Raw genomic sequence first — 19,008 nt, forward strand, 5'->3', positions numbered from 1 at the left:
GCCTCATTCTGATCGACCGATAACCACGCTTTTGCTTCTGTAAACTTGCTTTTTGCTCTTCCCTATAAAAAGCCCGCCCTCCAGTTGGCAGGCACGCAAGTCCTCTGAAAGACTTTGCCGCCTGCAGGTACCTGTGTTTACTCAATAAACCTCTTGCTAATTGCATCCTGTGGTCTGGACTCGGACCCCCTGCAGGTACCTGTGTTTACTCAATAAACCTCTTGCTAATTGCATCCTGTGGTCTGGACTCGGAGTGTCCTGGTTCTGGGGACTTCATTGGAGGAAAAGATCCTCTCTGAGGGTCTTTCATAGGGATAAAAAGGACATACCTCAACACAATAAAGGCAATTTACAGCAGACCCAGTCAACATCAACCTAGAGAGAAACTCAAAGCATTTTCACTAAAATCAGGAACTAGACAAGGATGTCCACTCTCTCCACATCTATTCAATACAGTACTTGGAGTGTTAGCTAGAGCAGTAAGACTACTAAATGAGAGACCAAGGGCATACAAATAGGAAAAGAAGCCAAAGTATCTTTACTTGCAGATGATATGACTGTATACATAAGTGAGCCTAAAAACTGCAACAGGAAACTACTACAGGTGATAAACACCTTCAGCAAAGTAGCAGGACACAAAATTAACACACAAAAATCAGCAGTCCCCTATATACAAATGACAGACTGAGAAAAAAAAAATCAGGGAAACTACCTTTCACAATAGACTTAAAATATCCTGGGAAAACTCTAACCAAGGAAGTGAAAGACTTTTAAAATAAAAACTTTAAGACATTGAAGAAGGTATCAGAAGATGAAAAGATCTCCTAGCCTCCTGGATCAGTAGGATTAATAGAGTAAAAACGGCCATCCTACCAAAAGCAATCTACAGATTCAATGCAATCCCACTATAATTCCAACACAATTCTCCACAGAATGGAAAGGGCAGTTTTCAGCTTCATACAGAGACACAAAAAACCCAGGATAGCTATAATAATCCTGAATGATAAGAGACCTACCGGAAATGTCACTATCCCCAATCTCAAATTGTACTACAGAGCTATAGTGATCAAAAAAACAAAACAAAACCAACCAACCAACCAAAACAAACAAACAAAAAAGCAGCCTGGTATTAATATGAAAACAGACATGTTTGATTGTTATGTTAGGATGTATTAGGATAATGAGTCCTAATGATACTGCAGTCATTTTACTGTTGTGTTCCTTTAGCAGATACTGCTATTCCCATAGATTAGTGCCTTGCTCAGTCATCGTCAGAGAAGCTTCTTCTTGCAGTAGATGGGACTAAGAGACTAAGATTTTGGACCGCTTAGTCCCAAGTGGGATGTCTTCATCAAACCCTCAGGGCCCAGGGAGCTATGCAGAAGAGAAGCTGGGACTATTGCTAAGAGCTAACGAGGATGGATGCCGCCAAACACAAAAACAATGGCCCTAAGTGGATCCTCCAGACACAACAGGACTGAAGCACAGATGAAATCAGAGACCATGGCACTGCGTACACAGCACTGTAGTGAGGTCGTGACAAGGACTGACCATGACCGAGCAGCCTTGGGTGAGAGTGTGACACGGAAAAGGTTCTCTGAGGAAGTGCTCACTGTTCAGATCTGAATGAGAAGAAGAAATGCAGGAAGAACACTTCCAGGAGAACAGCTAGTACACTTCCTTGGAGTCAGAATGGTAGCAGTGCAGGAGAGGAGGACCAGCGCTGGCAGTAAACACAGGATGCTGTGTAAGCCTTTAGCATTGTTTCATGGTTGTTTTCTGTGTATAGATTTGACCTCTGCCATCTCCTTAGGAGAACTCAGGATCTAGAGCGACAGTGATGTTACACAGCTAGGAATAAATCACTTGACTGCGGAACGGTAAACATAAAGGCGAGTCCTAACGCCAGCTTACCTTTCTTTGCTTCGTCTTCCTGTGGTTTCAGGTCTGCCTGTTCACCACTCTCTGGACTGTGGCTGCCAACAGCTGCCTGATTATTCTCAGGCGCTGAGGGGCTTTGGCTAGTCCCTTCTTCGGTGCCATCAGCACAGGCTGCTTCCCCCTCTCCTTTGTCCTCAACCTCATCATCCTCTGAAGGAGCCAAGAAGTGGAGCTTCAGGCCGGTGAAGTTGGAGAGCAGCAAGAACAGGGCCTCGGAGCGAAACAAGCCCATGCACTCCTTCAGTATGTCAGGGAGACTACTTTCTTCTGCTTTCTCATAAAATCTGAAAAGCAGCAATGGCAAGCTCCTCAGCCCCACATGTGAGATCACTCATGCAATCAAAGCTGTCATTAGCTTTGAGCTTCTCCCTAAATGATGGCACAACTTCTGAGCATGGTGAGACTCTGCTAGGGCCTGCTGCAGCATGTCCTGGGGAACTCAATGCTAAGGCAAGTGTCCTATTGGAGATGAGCTATGCAGACAGAAGAGGGGGCACTAAATACAGATCTGTGACGGTGACCTCTACCTTTTGTTTGGGGGACCACGGCTACTCCATTCCACATCTCCTTTCTCCAAGGCTTCACAGACCTTGGCAAATTTCTCAGGCTGGAAAATAAGCAAACAAAGAAGTTAGCAGCTCTTCCTATAATCCTCACTCCTCCGGCTCTGCACAGTATCAGCTGGCTGATTCCTAAGAGGTCCATTTGAATATTTCCTATTATATACAAGATCTTTGGGGTAGCTTGAGTTAAGAGAGCTAAGTGTCATCAGGCTATTCCATTAAGTGTTTGTAAATTTATTGTTAAAGATTTTGAGCAAGGTGGTGGTGGCATACACCTTTAATCCCAGCACTCAGAAAACAGAGGCAGACAGATCTCTGTGAGTTCAAAGCCACCCTGGGCTACACGAAATTGGTTCAGTCTAAAAGAGAACCAGAGCCAGGTGGTGGTGGCTCACATCTTTAATCCCAGCACTAGGGAGGTGGAGACAGCATATGGCTGGGCAGAGAGAGGAATGTAAGGTGGGAGAAGACAGGAGCTCATGGCATTCTGAGGATTCCTGGGCACAGGACTGTCCATTCGCTCTGAGGATTGGGTAGAGGTAAGAACTAGTGGCAGGCTGCTCTGTTTTTTTTGATCTTTTAGTATTTACCTCTATATCTGACTCAGGGCTTTTATTATTAAGACCAATTAGAATTCACACTACTGCATGCACACGAACCATTATAGTCCTGGTTGGGCAGGAGAGATCGTTCAGTGGTTAAAAGTGCTTATTACGAAGGACCCCCCACCTTCAGTTCCAGGGGATCTGATGCCCTCTTCTGGCCTCCTTGAGCACCAACATTTATGTGTTCATACATACATGGCAATAAAACAAAATAATAAATAAACAAACAAACAAAACTTAAAAATGTATGTTGTATCCTGGGGATGTCACATACCATACCTGACAGCAATACTTATTACTGTAATTTGTACATTTGATTTGAAGAGAATTACATAAACATTTGAACAAGAAGGAAAACAACTCTCGGTCAGTTTTAGCAGGATGACACCTCAACAACACACATAAAACAGGCTATGGCGGCATACCTTAAGAAACTCCTTCAGGAGGATTTCAGACCTTTCCTCAAATTCTTCTTGGATTTGCATTTGATAATCCATTTCCAGATAAGCAGGGTTGATCCACTCATACAAAATTTCATGCTTATAAAAAAGGAGCAGACACACGAGATCCATTAATATCTATAGCTTCTGGGCTTACATCATTCCATAGTCCCCACTCTTTACGTTTTTCCTAGCAAGCCCAAAGTACTAGCAAATTTAGAAAAATCAACCTAAGAAAAGTGAAAGTTCAAAGTGCAGTTTCAGCACTTAAAAGATCTAACTTTAGATCAGAAAACAGGTTTGCTAGCACATACAAGGCCCTTGGCTTAATTTCTAGTACTGCAAAATACATCAGCTCACATAGTCCTCATAATAGTGAAATCAGAAAAACAACTAAGGTGCTGTAGTGCATAAAGTAAGAATCCCAATCACTTATGCTTACGTCTTGTGGGATATGAGGGTTTCGAGGGATCAGGGGCTCAAAGTAGGTGGGAGGCCTGGTTAACGGAGGACCATGAAACCAGCCACTTATGGATAAACGTGATGCTTCTTCAGACAGGACTTCAGACACCTGCAAGAGCAAGACCAGCAGCACATTAACACCAAGGATGGAGAGTGAAGCCACACTCTAAGGACATTAGCTAGGTATGCAAACAACCCAGTGAAATAGGAAGTCCAGCAGGAAGTGGACTGACATGCCTAGAGGGTGGGTAAAAATCCTTGACCCTTACTTAGTGCACTACTGAATCATCTTACAATATTTACCTGGTGAAAGGATACTGGAGATACTTCAAAGAAAACCAGTTTGTTCCACGAAGGGATAAGAGACTTGACAATCTGCTTTGGCTGCAAGTGTTCTGCATCAGAAGAGAAGACATCCGTAAATGCATTCATCATCATTACCACTGTCAGGCTGCCTCATCCTGCTCTTGACATCCTCAGATACTCCTGCTACCTGTTTTAAACTTGCTAGTCTGCTAAGTGACATGAGCTTCTATTATTGCTGAAAGCTGGATTAGTGTCTCCTTTTCCTAGAGTCAAGCTATGGTAAGACACTCTAAAACCTAAGCTCTTGTCAGACAGGCTGCTGTTCACAGGCACGGCCAGGACACAGAACAAGATCTACTTCTCATCTTAATCAGCTTTGTCTCTGGAACAGGTATTTAAAATATAATTTCAAGAGGTCATTGTTAGGGCCAGCATTAATTCCACCTTTGCCAGTCACTGTGACAAATACGTGGTTTCTTTTTTCTTTTTGGTTTTGTTTGCTTGTTTGCTTTCCAGACAGGTAACTTGCTTTGTAGACAGGGTGGCCTCAAACTCACAGGGATCTGTCTGCTTCTCCCTCCCGAGTGTTGGGTGGATTAAAGGCGTGAGCCACTACTGCCCAGCTAAATACATAGTTTCTACTCCTTTAACACACTATATATCAGAATGGTGATCCGAGGCAACGGTTGGAATTCAGGAGTGGCTACTGAAGGCGGTAAATGTGCATTTTACCATCAGTGTCGTAAAGGTCCAGGGTGCCCCCCAAGTTCCTGTCCCAGGAAGGAACCAGGTACAGAATGAAGGCGATCCGGCGCCCCTCCAGCTCATCGTCATGGCAGAGTAGAGCATCTGCAATCATTGAAAGCATAATTTAGATCACTACACAGAGTAGCTGTTGTCTGCTTCTGCATCCAATCAGTCCCTCTGATTGTATTAACTCCAGCTTTAACTGTCTTGCAGTTTTAAAATGACACTTCTTCTCTTTTGTAAATGCAGCAATAAAACCCATCCAATATAGAAAGCTTTAAATACAACGACTACAGACAGGTCTACAATATAGTTACTAACACTTTTTCTACATATTTTTGTTATTTTTTTTTCTCATGTGTATTCACGTAAAGACTTCCTTAAAGTTACAAAGCGAGTATTTTTCCATATCAATTTACACCCTAGGCATCGCTTTTAATGGCTGCACAGTCACTGTACTGTATAGACTGTAAATTTACATTTTCCCTAATTGCATCTCTATTAGTTCTTAAATTGTTTGTATTTCTTGGCTATTCCAAAGAATATCTTAACAAATGTTACTGTTCATGGGTACATAGATCCCTTTTTTCTTTAAAAGGCCTTTTCTTGAGTTCGAAACCAGCCTGGTCTACAGAGCTAGTTCCAGGACAGGCTCCAAAGCCACAGAGAAACCCTGTCTCGAAAAACCAAAAAAAAAAAAAAAACGGCCTTTTCTTATCATTTATTTACTGTGTGTGTTGGGGGCGGGAGAGGGACATGTGAACCAGAGGACAACTGTAAAGTTGGTCCTCTTCTTCCACCACGTGGATCCCAGAAATCAAACTCGCATTGTCAGGTTTGGTGGCAAGTGCCTTTAACCCACTGAACCAAGCCACCTCTCTGGGCCTGTTCCTGTTCTCATTAACTGCCTAACCAAATTTTCTAAAGCTATTTGGTGGGCTGAGCAAGGTAAGCATCTATGCAGGATGGGACAGAGTAAAGGTTACACTGAACTGGGACCATTTATACATGAAGGGATTGGAGTAAATAAGTTGAAGATAATGGGAGCTAGGTGTTACAGTTAAAGAAAAGAAACCTAGAATAAACCTTGTAGTATTCAACTAGCACTGGAGAAAGCAATATGAATCCAGTTTCCTGAATCTACAGCTATGTAGGTATAGAAATACATAAGCGTTATGTATATATATTTGTGTGTATACGTAAAGGGTCATATTCTGGCATTTTCACTGAAAGGGTCTAGGTGACACCCCAGTGACACAGACTGAGTCCTGGCCTTGATTTTCAAGTATCATTCTTCATTAAACTGGGGTGAATTCTAGGTCATTCTAGACCTGGCATAGGAAAGAGAAGACAAGCCTTGAAAATTCTGCTTTGCAGAAATTAGGAAATCAAGAATGATAAGAACATAGTAAGAGGCCCCAGATCAGCTCTAGAGGGTTCTCCTTGACCAAATCAAAGACAACATAAGCCTCACTTTTACAACAGCAACTGCAATAGCTCACTGTATGAACAGTAATCCACAAATTCATACTGACATAAGCAAATAGATGAATAAACAGTGGGAAAACTTTTCATCACAGTGGAATGACAACTAAGGAAAGTAGAAGAAATGACGACTAGAAAAATATCACTTGCAGTAGTTTAACAGTATGAAAGTTGCCTGTGAAAATAACTGAACTAAAGTTTGGTGAGAAACATGTTAATAACATAATCTAAAAGCAGCGTGTGCAAATTCTCGTGTGACTCCTACAAATTCTTACAGTCAGGTCTGGTAGCAAAGTCTTACAATCCTAAGTACTGCAGAAACATGGCGATATAAGCCCAGACTGAAGGAGCAGTTAAAAATACCTGCCTCTAAGTCTTCCGAAGCATCCAGGTCCCAGAAGTTCAGGAGAGACCAAGAGGCTGTTTTAGACTAAAGAGGGCTCAATGGACAGGACAAGAGAATGCAGTGTGCCATTCCTAACAAGATCTTTTTGCATCAAGAAGAAACAGTGACAGATGAGCGAGGCCTATGAATTAGGTGGGAACACAGGCCTGTCAACTTTCTCACTCTGAAAGTTCACCATTGCATGAAGGAAGAATGACTGAAATGTTCAGGCCTATGGAATTCCAGGACTGCAACTGTCCTTCAAATAAAACAGGAAAACAAATTATTCGTGCTATGCCTGCCACTTCTATTTGAGTTTGAAATTTCTTTAAACTAAAAAAAAACAAAACAAAACAAAATCAAAAAACAAAACTGGATGTGGTAGCTCACACCTGTAATACCAGCACTCAAGACAACGGGCAGGTGATCTCTGTGAGGCTGGGACCAGCCTGAATTATAGAGTGAGACCTTGTCTCAAAGAAAATAAAATAATAAAAAAGAAAAAGCAATAAAGATACATAACAGGTTCTATGTAGGATTAGGTTTATAGCCAAAACATTTTACCAGTTTAGACTTCTCCAAGACTATATACAAGACTATATACAATAGGAAACCGGAATCAAAATTTAGTAAAACAAAACCAAGCAATTTTTCCTTCTATATAAAAAGGCACACATATTCCTCCACAAATTTATGAGCTCTTCTGAAGAGGGAAGGCAGGCGACAGGGACTATAACTATTTACACAGTCCACTTCCTGTATTCACTCACTAAATTCAAAATAAAGAAAGGAAAAACCAGCATAGAGGGAACTTTTAGAAATATAAGGACAGAATTTCCAGCATCACCTTTGGAGTTTTACAATATGATATGCAGTTGGTATGAGAATTTTTCTGAAAATATGATCAATAACTCTCATACACCTAAAGAGAAGCACTACTTTATCCTTTGTGTTGGCTATTTTCACATAAGAGTTAAATCCTTACTAGGATGCTACCTGGTGCCCTGACGCTATCTTTCCATCATTGTGGAGTTAAAGCCTTGAAATCTTTAGACAGCAGGGCTTTATCCTCCTTACCAGTGAACTCGTATTTGGCACAGGACATGTCAATGGTTGGTTCTAGGTCAATGCTGGAAACCTTAGAAAGCCAGTCCCGAAAATCTTCAAACATAAGTTTCCTAGAAGTGTGAACAAAAGACAACTTGTTATGGCCATAGCACGGGCTCGAGCTGGAGCCGTGCCATCCCCAGGCTCTCTTAAGGTCACTTCCATTCTAGAGACCTATTCCCTCTTGCATGCATGGTGTCAAGTTCCCAGAGAAATAAGGAAACCCCCCAGCTACCGTAGTGCGCTGCCCTGAGTCTCCTGCACTTCTTTCTCTGGCTGTTTGCCCTGTTAAGTCCTCCCACACCAGTGCCTTGATCTTTGTGGTCGGGCACCACACCACTGTTCACTGCCAATCGCCCACTGTCAGACCGGCTTTCCAGCAGGAAATGGGAAAACACAATTGCTTTTTCTTACACATTTTGTTTCTGACACCAAATAAGTGGAGTTTTCCCTGTTAACTATCTATTTTTGGAAACAATAAGGACACCTTAAAACTCAGCTCCATTCTTACACAGTCTACAGGGCTCAGTCTCACAGGATTGACCTCACCTTTAGACCCAATAGAGGATTAACTCATGAGTTGTACTCATGGGGTATAAACAGGAGGTCCCTACAGTACCCTCCTCAAGTTGGATCATTTGTTAGGTAATTTTTAACTTATTGTCTCATTAGTTTAATATAAAATGACACAACTCAGGGGTTGGAGAGACGGCTCAGTGGTTAATAGCACTTCCTATTCTTGCATAGAGCCTGGGTCTAGTTCCTAGCACCCACATCAGGAAGCTCACAACTATCTATAACTCCAGTTCCAGAGGATCTAATGTTCTCTGGCCTCCAGGGGCATCTGTACACATAAGAACTCACTAAAAACAACAACAATAATTTTCTTTAAAAAAAAAGTGATTCAATTTAGGAAGAGTCAAATATAAAAGATTCACAGCACAGAGTCCTGGATAGAGAAAATAGAACCTCTCTCCCACCTCCCTGGCTCCTCGGGAACTTAAGGACACTTTCCTACATAGGCATGGTTGACTAAAGAAACCACAGGCCACTGGGGATGCATCCAGCCAACTGTCAGCCCTTCTCTGTGAAACAAGGTCCTGCTTTGTAGGCTTGGCCTACAACATACTATGTAGCCCAGGCTAGCAATCCTACCTCATCTAACCACCCTCCGAGCTTTTCCTGGAGGCTGGAATGGTTAGAGCTGAGAGCTACATTCTTAGTTTTCTTCTCCAACCTTTGGGGTTGCCCATTATAAGCTCAAATGTGGTAGAAAGGTTTTTTCCCTAACAAAAGAGTCTCCATTCACCTTTACTAATCTCAACACTTAAATTCTAAATTTTAGGAACTTGTTGCCAAAAATGGGGACGGAGATCAAATATGCATTTTCTGTTATAAATCTCAGTATCACAAGCACTAATACTAATGCAGTGATGTGCCCTTGATCTTAGGAGATATATAATATATACACACATACATGTATGTATATATGTATTTTTCGAGACAGGGTTTCACTGTGTAGCTCTGGCTGTCCTGGAACTCACTCTGTAGATCAGGCTGGCCTTGAACTCACAGAGATCCACCTGCCTTTGCCTCCCAAATACTGGGATTAAAGGCGTGCACCACCACTGCCAGGCTGAAATTAAGATTTTTGAATTATCTTTTTTCTAAGTCCTGCTTGAGGTAAATCTACATGTGCATCTTTCCTGGCTTTTTATTGTGTCCTTTCTAAAAATGTAACAGTGCCACGGGGAGGGCAGAATCCAACTGAGAACAGCTCTCTCCATTTCTGGGACATAACTGTACACAAACTGACTTTCCCATCTGATGTACTTTATGCCACTTTTTTCTTCACAGACAATAAACTGGGTCAAGAGTAAGATGTGAGTGCTAGGGGCTCCAGTAACACTAGCACTGTTATCTAATAAACACTAGGGTGAACAGCTGCAGAAGATCATAAAATGACCTTTCCAAAACTCTTGTTTATGTGTACGTGTGCACACAACACACGTGTGAAGGTGAGAGGACACTGTGGAGATCATCTTTCCTCTTCTACCGTGTGTGCTGGGAGTTGAAATCAGGCCATCAGAGCTGGAGAGATGGCTCAGTGGTTAAGAGCACTGCCTGCTCTTCCAAAGGTCCTGAGTTCAATTCCCAGCAACCACATGGTGGCTCACAACCATCTGTAAAGAGGTCTGGCGCCCTCTTCTGGCCTTCAGGCAAACAGACAGAATATTGTATACATAATAAATAAATAAATATTAAAAAAAAAAAGAAATCAGGTCATCAGTCTTGGTGGCAAGCACCTTTACCAGCTGAGCCAACTCACCGGCCCAAATGACTTTAAATTATAATAAAGATGAATACTAAATTAATCACACAATCAACCAAACATCTGTAGATGTTCTGATGCTAGCAAGATATAAATAAAAAAAAGCTAATGAACATTTCCATTATAAGCTAAGCTGGTGCTTTGTGCAGAAGTCTCTTTAGTACAAGTTATAACTAGTTCAGCTAGTCAACTCTGAAATGAAGTTAACTCTGATAATTAAAAACTTTTAGCTGGACATGTGGTACATAACTATAACTCCAGGCCTCTTCTGGCCTGCCGGCACACATGTAGACAAAACAATGTATGTATAATAAATATAAATTAAAAAAAAAGCACATGCTCATTATAGAAAAAAGGTTCTAAATAAGTAAAAAGAAAATGTTTTTAAAAGTTCTGTAATCCTATTAGTCTATTTCCAAGTCTCTCAGTTTATACACAAATAAACAGTTTATGTCTGTAGTACAGTCTTTCCTTTTGAAAACAGTATATTCCAAAGACCCAAGATGTCTTTGGTTATAATAACTATCCTCTTAGACATCGCTAAGGGCAGAAAATATTGCTAATTCATCTAGAAAAATAAAGCAACTATAGAGAACACTAGGTTTCAGATATTTTTTAAAAAGTATAGTTGACTTTATTGACAAACAAAGTGTGACTCTTGTTTATTCCACACACGTACTCATGGCTGCAGAGTTGGTGTATGGAATCTTTGTGTACGTCTTTGCTTTGTCACGGTCAGTTCTTAGAATTACTTTTACAAAATGTGCATACTTTCGGGTCTAGAGAGATGGCTCTGGTTAAGAGCACCAGCTGCTTTTGCAGAGAACCTAGGTTCAGTTCCCAGAACCTACTTGGCAGCTCACAACCACCTGCAACTCCAGTTTCAGGGGCTCCAACATCTTCTGATGTCCATAGGTGGTACTGCCTATATATGGGGCAAATGCATACATGCAGGCAAAACACCCATAAACACATTAATCTTTTTTGTTTTTTGTTTTTGTTTTTCTAGACAGGGTTTCCCTGTGTAACTTTGGAGCCTGTCCTGGAACTCACTCTGTAGACAAGGCTGACCTCGAACTCACAGAGATCCACCTGCCTCTGCCTCCCAAGAGCTAGGATTAAAGGTGTGCACCACCAATGCCCAGCTAATAATTATTTAAATGCATACTTTTAAGTGTTTTGATACATCATCTTCTAAAAGACTGAAATGGTATGAAAATTTATCTATCTGGTCAAGGGAGTTTTAATTTTCATTACTTCCTAGCTTCATGAGCAGACAATGCTATCTCCATTGTTACTTTGTTTCCTTCACAACAACAAAGCCAAACATTTTATTATTAAGAATTTGAAGCCAGGAATGGTAACTCATGTTTGTAATCCCAGCACTTGGTAATCTGAGGCAGGAGGACTTCTGTGACTTTCAGGCCAACCTGAGCAGCATACATAGTACATCCTAGGCCTGCCTAAGATCCTATCCACAAGGAAGGGAGGTAATGAGGGAAGGAAGGAAGGAAAGAAGGAAGGATGATCAAGCGATCAAGCAAACAATCCAAGGGCTTGGATTTGTATCTTTGTTGGATTGTCTTAAAGAAGTTACTTAAATTTCTTAGGGTTTGTTTCTTCCTTTACCAAATGCAATCATGTCAACAAAGACTGGATGAATTAATATTTAAAGCACTCAATACTCTGCCTAACACATATCTGGCACCCAACAAATGACTTGCTTACCTTAAAGCTGAGATATGAGGCTCTTTGCTTTTCTTCAAATCATCAGACTTCGTCATTAAAAAAAAAAAGGATTTCCTTGTTACACCTTGTTACAATATATGGATACAAAGAACAACAGTGAGGACTCTGATAGAACATGGTAGCTAAGCGCCTAGACTGAAGAGAACTACCAGGTCTGACACGTGACCCCTTCATCTTGCAGCTATGATGTGGGTAGGTGACTTAGTATCTTTGCACCTTATTCATTCAGCAAATACTGAACTACAGAGAATATTTACTACAGAGAAGCTTACATTTGTTGAAGGAGACATATAGTAAACATAAAATGTAATTTATTAGCATAAAGGTGACAAGTGCATAAGAAAAGACAACAGAGAGGAGTGGGCAGTGCTGAGAATAGGAAAGAGTCTGCAATTATGAGTAGGTGAGCCATGGTAGACTTCAGTGAGGAAAAGCGAAATTTATCCAAAATACTGAGGCGAGACTAAGTGGCTCGGGGAAATGCAAATGGGAGAGCAACAGATGGTGATCAAGGGTCTAATGGGGGGCACTGTTGGCACAGAGCCAATTATGTACATTGGCTTTTACCCAAGGAAAAGAAGAGTCATTAGTTCTCAAGCAAAGGAGGAACATGAGGTAATATCTTAAGAGAAAAAGCCCCATAGTACAGAATCTAGCATTTTAATCACTTAAAAGTATGTAATTCCATGGGTTTCTCACATTCATGATGTTGTCAAACATGTTACATAAGTCCAGAATTTAACAGTACAAAATAAAATCTAGTATCTACTAGGCAGTTGAATTCCATCTTTTCTACTACCAGCTCCTAACAAACATCACCCTGCTTCTTGTTTCTATGGGCCTATCTGCCTTTTCTGGGCATTTAGAAGAAATCGTATAATACATAACACTTTGAGTTTGGCTTATTTTATACATTTATTTACATTTATTATAAGTTACGTGTATTACTGTATGTGAAAATGTAGGTATGGCTGTGCCATGCGCACATGTGAAGGTCTCTGGACAACATCAGGGTTCAGCTCTCCCTTTCCACCTTGCTGAGGAAAGGTCTCTCTCGTTCCTACTGCACTGCATACTTCTAACTGGCCCACAAGCTTCTTGTCTGTACCTCCTGTCTCACCAGAGGCTGAAATTACTTGCTACCATAGCTCGCTTTTTTATGTGGTTTCTGAACTCAGTGGTAACCATCTCAGCGGTCCCAGAGCTACACTGGCTTCCATACTTAGCAAAATGTTTTTAAGGTTCATCCATGTTGCAGCTCTGACTTACTTTTTATGATCAAATAATATCCACTAGATGGGCAAACTGCATTTTGTTTACTCATTCATCAGTGGGTAATGTCTGGTTGCTCCTATAACAGTGCTTCCATGAGCGTCTGTGAGCAAGTTTTTATGTGGGCATATATTTTCCAATTCTCTCGAATTCACTTACATGACAAGAACAAAATGGTGACAGTTCCAGAAGCAGGTGGAGGTAGGAGACTGAAACACTGAAACACACTGAAACATCACAGTAAGAGAGACAGCTTGGGAGGACACTGCTGCTGACGGTGGAAGTATATCAAGTGTTCTGAGAGGCAGTGAAGAAAGTGTCCTCAATGGATGGGACACGAGGGGTGAACACGGAGTTAAGAACGACTCATTTTGGGCTGGAGACGTGGCTCAGAGGTAAGAGTACGGGCTGCTCTTCCAGGGGTCCTAGTTCAATTCCTAGCAACCACCAGGTGGTTCACAACCATATATAATGAGATCTGGTGCCCTTTTCTGGCATGTAGGCACTCATGCTAGCAGAACACTGTAAGCATAAGTAAATAAATCTAAAAAAAACTTAAGAATGGCTCATTTTGATCTGAGTTCGAGAGGAACAACAGAATTAGAGGAAGGAGATTAGGAGTTTAGTGTTGGCTGTAAGCCAGAGACTCCTGCTACACATCCAAGGAGACAGAAGTTATGAGAGACTCCATGGAAATCTGTACTGAATCTTAATTCAGGGATCAAACCCTAGAGTATTCTGGCATTAAAAAGGCCTCATCAGAAGTTGGTTATGTGAACTGGTGAGATGGCTAGGTGTGTAAAAGTACTTGTGTGCAAACATGGTGACCACAGTTTGATATCCAGAACCTACATAAAGGTGGAAAGAGAGGACCAGTTCCACAAAGCTGTCCTCTGACTGTCCCTCCCACCATGCCCTCCCAACAAATTAATTTTTTAAAAAATGTTGGTTATAAGGGGAAAGACTTAGCAAAGAAAATTAAGAAAAAGTGCTCTATGATAAAGAAGATAAATTAAGAGAGCATGTGTAGGACTGGAGAGATGGTTCAGCGGATAAGAGCACTGGCTGCTCTTCCAGAGGTTCTGAGTTCAATTCCCAACAACCATAGGATGGCTTACAACCATCCATAAGGAGAGCCAGTGACTCCTTCTGGACTGCGGGCAGAACCCTGTATACATAATAAATAAGTAAATCTTTTTTTTTTTTAAAGGAGAGAGTGTGTGTAATAGTTTGAATGAGAATGGCTGACATGGGCTGATATATTTAAATGATTAGATCCAGTTGGTGGACTACAGGGAAGGATTAGGATTTCCTTGTTAGAGGAAGTGTATCCCTGGGAATGGGCTTTGATGGCTCAAAAGTTCACACCATTTCTATTGTGGATAAAATCTGAGTTTTCAGCTACGTATCCAGCACCATGCTTGCCTGCCTACTGCCATACTCCCCTGGACCTGTAAGCCTCCATTAAATGCTTCCTTCTATAAGATGCCTTGGTCATGATGTCTCTTCACAGCAATAGAAAAATAACTAAGGCAGCATGGTATCCTGAAAGGAAGATGAAAATATGGCTTTAGAAAGGAGGAGGAGTGCAAATGCTTCTAAAAGATCAAGGATTCTTTGCCTCTGAAGCATAGCAGGTGTTGTGTCAGTCTCATAAAACACATGTACAAGGTCTACACATTAGAGTAGGATGCTGTCAGCTGACCAGGTGACCAGCTCTAACATAGAAGAATGAGATGTTAGTACTCCATTATTCGAGATAAAAATCAAAGGGGAAAGGCAAAGAAAGCAAAGGCAATTCTGCATCTACTTCATCATTTTTGAATTTTCAAAATATTTTGATTTTATTTTATGAGTATGGATGCTTTGTCTGCATGTAGGTCTGTGTATCGCATGGCCCTTAAAGGCCAGCAGAGGGTGTTGGATTTCCTGGGAATGGAGTTATAGATGGGTGTGGGCAGCCATGTGGGTGCTGTGACTGGACCGCAGGCCCACTGGAAAGGGAGTCAGTGCTCTTAAGTGCTAAGCTATCTTTCCAGCCCTTTGTTGAATTTTTAAACTCTTGACCGACTATGAGAGTGCGTGGTCCCTGTATTGAAGACGACTCCACATTGATGATACCACTCTCTTGTATTTCTGTATTTCTCTCTCCCTACCTCCCTACAAGATTTCTCTGTGTGTAGCCCTGGCTGTCCTGAAACTTGCTCTGTAGACCAGGCTGGTCTTGAATTCACCTGCCTCTGCCTCTTGAGTACTGGGATTAAAGGTGTGTGCTGTCACCACCTAGTAACAACTGTCTTCTAAGAGTAGAAAAAAAAATTTCTGATTTCAAGATAGCCTTTTTAAAAACTAAATTATACTGTCTACAAAAAGAATGGGGAGTTGGGGTACAACTCAGTGACAGAGTGTGTGCTTAGTGTACTCAAGGTTTTGGGATCAAAATAGCACACCTACTCCCCAGAGGAAAAAAAAATCATTTTCCCTTTCTGCTAGATACATTGTAATGCAGAATATTTGAACTGCAGCACATCAAACCACAAAGACATGAACTCAAAAGTTTGAATGGTTATTATCTTCAAATAAAGACTCATGCCACACCACTCCAAATATACTTCACTCCCCTGTTTATTATATACTCACTCACTAGCTTAAAGCATTGAATATCCCGTCACCATCATCTCTATTACCTTAGATATTGGAGAGCAGAAGTTGCCAAAAAACCTCCCTTAAAACCATTGTTGTAGACGTAAGTCACAAACGATGCCACAGCAGTTTGGAATTATAATTAACAGGGTAGTATTTATTTAAAGGGGAAAAAAACTTACAGATCACCGTCAGCCCTCTGTACGACCAGGAAGGGAGTCTAGCCGCCAGCCGAGCAGGAAGTGAAGAGAGCGAGAGAAGGAAGTGGCCGCTTTTTTAAAGGGAGAGAGACCACGCCCCAATGGGCGGGTATCTCAGCGGCTATAGGCTGGAGGAGCGGAAGGACCTCCCGCAACACATTGTAACAACTCCCTCATAATCCTAACAGCCAATACCCAGTAAGCTGCTTATGTTAAAGAAATGAAAATCAACGTCAAGGTGAAGGGTCTTGAAAATAAACCTAATCTAGAACCTTGAGTCTTAAAAAATGAGATTATAGGTATGTATTTGTATCTGTCTGTGAGCATGTGCAGATAGGTGCTCTTGGAGTTTGGTGAACCACGTGATGGGTCCTGGGACCTGAACCTGGGTCCTCTGGAAGAGCAGCAGTCATGAATGATTTTCGAGCCTGGGACTGTGCGAGGAGAAAGAGCTGAAGTAAAAGGGATAAATACCTGCTGGAACTTATACAAATCATTGTACTTTTCATGGAAGTCCAGGCTCAAAAGCTCCTTCTGAAGTCCTTCCAGGAAGTCTTGGCTTTGGATGAAGTTTGGGATTACGCAGTGAAGAAAAGGATCCATGTCCAAGACAATAGCTTCTGTTGGAAGAAAAATATTTCCCTTGTCTTTATTCTCCTCCATATTATACCACGTGGCATGACTGAATACAAAGGGAGACAATCAGGAGTTTGAAGAACTTAATATTTTGGGGAACCTAAGATTCAGAGAAAAATCGTAAGTTGTGTCATTCCTCACGCATTCAAGACTGTCTTTCTCAGACGCTGGGCTTAAATTCCAGTTTTTAATGTGCAGAGTGGATAGCACTAATGGAAGTTCTCATTTTTGTCTTTGTTTTTTGTTTGTTTTTAGTTTTTCGAGGCAAGGTTTCTCTGTGTAACAGTCCTGTCCTGGAATTTGCTTTGTAGTCCAGGTAGGCCTCAAACTCAGAGATCTGTCCGCCTCTGCCTTTTGAGTGCTGGGATTACAGGCGTGCACCACCACCACTCGGCAGCTCTTATTTTGTTGTTGTTTTAAGATTTTTAGTTTACGGATTCTTGAATCAGTGCATTTTTGATTCTTTTTTTTTTTTTTTAAGATTTATTTATTATGTATACAATGTTCTGTCTGCATGAATCCCTGCCAGTCAGAAGAGGGCACCAGATCTCATTATAGATGGTCATGAGTCACCATGTGGTTGTGGGAATTGAACTCAGGCCTCTGGAAGAGCAACCAGAGCTCTTAACCTCTGAGGCGTCTCTCCACCCCTTTACCCCAACCCCAACCCATCGCACTTTAGATTCTTAGCTCATTTTCTCCAGAGCAAAGTGGCTGGCCATTTTCTCTTCAACCCTGCCCCTGCCCTTGCTTTCCCAAATTTTTCTGTGGGAGGAAGTGACTGCGTTTTAAAAAAGAAATAGGTCGGGCGGTGGTGGCGCACATCTTGAAACCCAGCACTCGGGAGGCAGAGGCAGGCGGATCTCTGTGACTTCGAGGCCAGTCTGGCCTACAAAGCGAGTTCCAGGACAGGCTCCAAAGCTACAGAGAAACCCTGTCTCAAATCCACTCCCCACCCCACCCCCCCCCAAAAAAAAAGAAAATGAAAGAAATATCAGTTTGATTTCTAACCTTCTAATTGACTTCACTTCCACTAGATTATCAATCTATGACTAACAACCAAGCCTGACCCAGTGGTGCTTTACAGGAATTGTCTCATTTACCTTCTCAACAACTGAGGAATAGATATTTGTCGCCTACGCAACAGATGAGGAAACTGAGAGGTCTCAAATGAGCACCCAGAGCTTGCATTTTAAACGCTAAGCTCTCATGTTCTCTCTGCGTCCAGCGCGCCCAGGATTCGACTCTTTAAAACGAAACAAACAAACAAGAAAACAAAACCAAAAAAAAAAAAAATTGGCAAACTTGGGGAGAAAATTTAAGACGCACTCAGCAGATTCTCACTGTATTTATAAGTTGTATAAATAAGTTGTAGCTAAGTCTGGAACGATGGTTCCTTTCAAGATCCTTTCGTTTCATGTGTCACGTAGGCCAATGACAATGCACGTGAAAACTGGTACCTGGAGGTACTAGCTATCCCGCAGCTCTCAACGTCTGTGCTGGTAGACCGTCCACGGCGACACTTGCTAGATGTTTACTGGTTCTCAGGGAAACTCTTATGAATGTCTACAAGCATTAGTCTGTCAGTCCTACCTTTCCGAGGGGAATTCTATTAACGATGCCGTTTTATAAAAGAAACTGACGCTTAAGCAAAGTTAAACGCACTGCCCAATGACGTACAACCAACCAGCAGAGGGATTCTATAAGTGACCCCTGATTTTAGAACTCAACCCTGAGTTTACTTCCCCACACTCCCAGGTCTATATTTATTTTCCTCCCGAGGCTGGTCAAATCAATCGAATTTGGAAAGAACCGAGCAGCAGTCGGGGCCGGAGTCGGAGGTGGCTTATGGTCCTTCCCTCGCCTCTCCTCCCTCATAGCACCCCATTACCATGGCTGAAGGGCGTCCGGTGGCTCCAGGCTTCAGCCACCTGCTTCTTCACTGTTTCTTCCGTGACAGCGTCCGAAAATTCCGCCGCCACCTGCTTCTTTCCCTTCTTCATTGGCCGAGCTGGGCCAGGATCCGCGGGCCGTTTCGCGTTCATCTCCTCACCGTTCACAGACCCACGCTCAGGGAAGTCAGGAAGCTATTTCCCTCCAGAAACTACAGTTCCCGAAATGCCTCACTCCTTAGT

The 19,008-nt window shown here is 42.0% G+C and overlaps 1 protein-coding gene across 2 annotated transcripts in view; it reads right to left on the reverse strand.

The window, feature by feature from the left end:
• Positions 1 to 19,008, reverse strand: part of Ogfod1 (2-oxoglutarate and iron dependent oxygenase domain containing 1) — a 53,792-nt gene that overhangs the window by 9,291 nt on the left and 25,493 nt on the right. The window contains exons 1-10 of one of the 2 annotated variants that reach the window (XM_005345617.2): positions 18,765 to 18,963; positions 16,712 to 16,857; positions 12,102 to 12,148; positions 8,012 to 8,112; positions 5,050 to 5,166; positions 4,315 to 4,406; positions 3,992 to 4,120; positions 3,535 to 3,648; positions 2,469 to 2,548; positions 1,915 to 2,225 (exon numbers count right to left, since the gene is read on the reverse strand). In XM_005345617.2, coding sequence (XP_005345674.1) covers positions 1,915 to 2,225; positions 2,469 to 2,548; positions 3,535 to 3,648; positions 3,992 to 4,120; positions 4,315 to 4,406; positions 5,050 to 5,166; positions 8,012 to 8,112; positions 12,102 to 12,148; positions 16,712 to 16,857; positions 18,765 to 18,918 — 1,291 coding nt within the window. In that variant the 5' untranslated portion in view covers positions 18,919 to 18,963. Of the gene's footprint in view, positions 1 to 1,914; positions 2,226 to 2,468; positions 2,549 to 3,534; positions 3,649 to 3,991; positions 4,121 to 4,314; positions 4,407 to 5,049; positions 5,167 to 8,011; positions 8,113 to 12,101; positions 12,149 to 16,711; positions 16,858 to 18,764; positions 18,964 to 19,008 lie in introns of those variants that run through there. The other variant, XM_026778579.1, reaches the window with a different exon arrangement.

Source organism: Microtus ochrogaster, chromosome 4 (genome assembly GCF_000317375.1).
Source record: "Microtus ochrogaster isolate Prairie Vole_2 chromosome 4, MicOch1.0, whole genome shotgun sequence".
In the NCBI taxonomy this organism is placed as follows: Eukaryota; Metazoa; Chordata; class Mammalia; order Rodentia; family Cricetidae; genus Microtus; species Microtus ochrogaster.